The 1842-nt window shown below is 44.9% G+C and overlaps 1 protein-coding gene across 1 annotated transcript; it reads right to left on the bottom strand.

Annotated features, from left to right (window-relative positions):
- Positions 1 to 754: 754 nt before the first annotated feature.
- LOC146203837 (histone H2A-like) lies at positions 755 to 1358 on the bottom strand. The gene has a single exon (XM_084588942.1). It carries the CDS (start codon positions 1312 to 1314, stop codon positions 898 to 900), a length of 417 nt encoding a protein of 138 aa, XP_084445068.1. The 5' UTR covers positions 1315 to 1358; the 3' UTR covers positions 755 to 897.
- Between the last annotated feature and the right edge of the window lie 484 nt (positions 1359 to 1842).

The raw sequence follows: 1842 nt of genomic DNA on the forward strand, positions 1-1842 counted from the left end.
CGTCTCCCATTTTCCTCCAATTAACCCGGTCCTGGGCTAGTTGCAACCACTCGACCCCGGCGAATTTCTTACTCTTATCCACCCATCTAATTTTCTGCCGCCCTCTGATGCGCTTACATTTCCCTGGAATCCTCTTTGTTAATCTTAGAGACCATTGGTTATCCTCTCTTCGAACTACATGTCCTTCCCCATGGTCATTTCTTCTTCTTAATTTCGACTAGAATGTCAGAAACTTGAGTTATTTCTCTGACCCACTCTGTACGCATCCCATCTCTTAATGTCACACCTACCATTGTTCTCAACTTAAGTAAAGTTACACCTAACGCTGTCCTCAACTTAAGTAGAACCCTTTTCGTTAACCTCAATGCTTCAGCCTCATAGGTCAGTACCGGAAGGACTAGGAGAATAAGATTGGGATAGAGCGCATTTGAAAGCTACTCAAACATGACTAGCAGTATCGGTATCACTCAACAGGAAAGTGTCTAACAGTTGCATCCTTGCATCCTACCGGTACTTGATATATATATATATATATATATATATATATATATATATATATATATATATAGATATATATATATATATATATATATATATTTTTTTTTTTCAACTGTTGAAGATGTTTATTTTTCGTAATTCATGACGCACCCTTGGGCAGCTTTCACGAGGTTCTGCGTGAAAAATGAAGACTTCAATTGGTTGAAGCACTGACATCGGACGAAAAGAAATCGCAGCTGTAGGTTGACTACGGCAGAAAAAAAAAAAAATTTTGTTCAGTCTAGGCCTAATGTCAGTCCAAAAATGACCGCTGATAATGAAGATGAAATGAACGATGCACAAAAAACTTGCCGCTAAATCACTGGCAAGAAGTGAATGCGACAAAAAAAAAAATAGTCCTTAGAACTCCTGGCTTGGTCCTTTCTTCCCGGGCTTGGTGCCTGTGCTCGTCTGGCCGGTCTTCTTCGGCAGCAGGACTGCCTGGATGTTTGGCAGCACGCCGCCTTGCGAGATGGTGACGCCGGACAGCAGTTTGTTCAGCTCCTCATCGTTGCGAATGGCAAGCTGCAGGTGACGTGGGATGATGCGGGTCTTCTTGTTGTCGCGGGCCGCGTTTCCCGCCAACTCGAGCACTTCGGCAGCCAGGTACTCCAGGACGGCAGCTAGGTAGACGGGGGCGCCGGCTCCGACCCGCTCGCTGTAGTTGCCCTTGCGCAGTAGCCGATGGATACGGCCAACAGGGAACTGAAGACCGGCCCTTGAAGAGCGCGACTTCCCCTTGGCCTTCGCCTTTCCGCCCTTGCAGCGACCAGACATAGTTTAGTTAAAATTTGCTCACAACCGCAACGACGACAAAGGGAATGAATATATATATATATATATATATATATATATATATATAGAGAGAGAGAGAGAGAGAGAGAGAGAGGTTCAAATAAGTAGCATTTCCTAAAAAGATCAGCTAAAGCTCATCGATCAGGTTCGGGAAGCAGATCGGGCCACTGGAATACTGGCATGAAAGCCCCACTCATCTGATCGTCAAGCTGCTCTCAAGACCGTTTCTCCAATAATGTTTTCTATATATATATACACATATATAGGTATATATGAGTGGGGCTTTCATGTCAGTATTCCAGTGGCCCGAGCTGCTTCCCGAACCTGATCGATGAGCTTTAGCTGATCGTTTGAGGAAATGCTACTTATTTGAGCAGCGGTGGCGTAGCGGTAGAACATCCGCCTCGCATGCAAGAGGACCGGGGTTCAAATCCCGGTGCCGCGCAATTCTCCACCGGATAAAAAAAAAAAAAAAGCCACGTGTCGATGGAATTGCATAAACAGGTTTGG

Source organism: Amblyomma maculatum, chromosome 1 (genome assembly GCF_055883805.1).
Source record: "Amblyomma maculatum isolate TAMU_Amacu chromosome 1, ASM5588380v1, whole genome shotgun sequence".
NCBI lineage: Eukaryota > Metazoa > Arthropoda > Arachnida > Ixodida > Ixodidae > Amblyomma > Amblyomma maculatum.

What these genes read in the sequence shown, in the direction of transcription:
- LOC146203837 (XM_084588942.1), bottom strand. Translation starts at nt 1,314, where the DNA reads ATGTCTGGTCGCTGCAAGGGCGGAAAGGCGAAGGCCAAGGGGAAGTCG.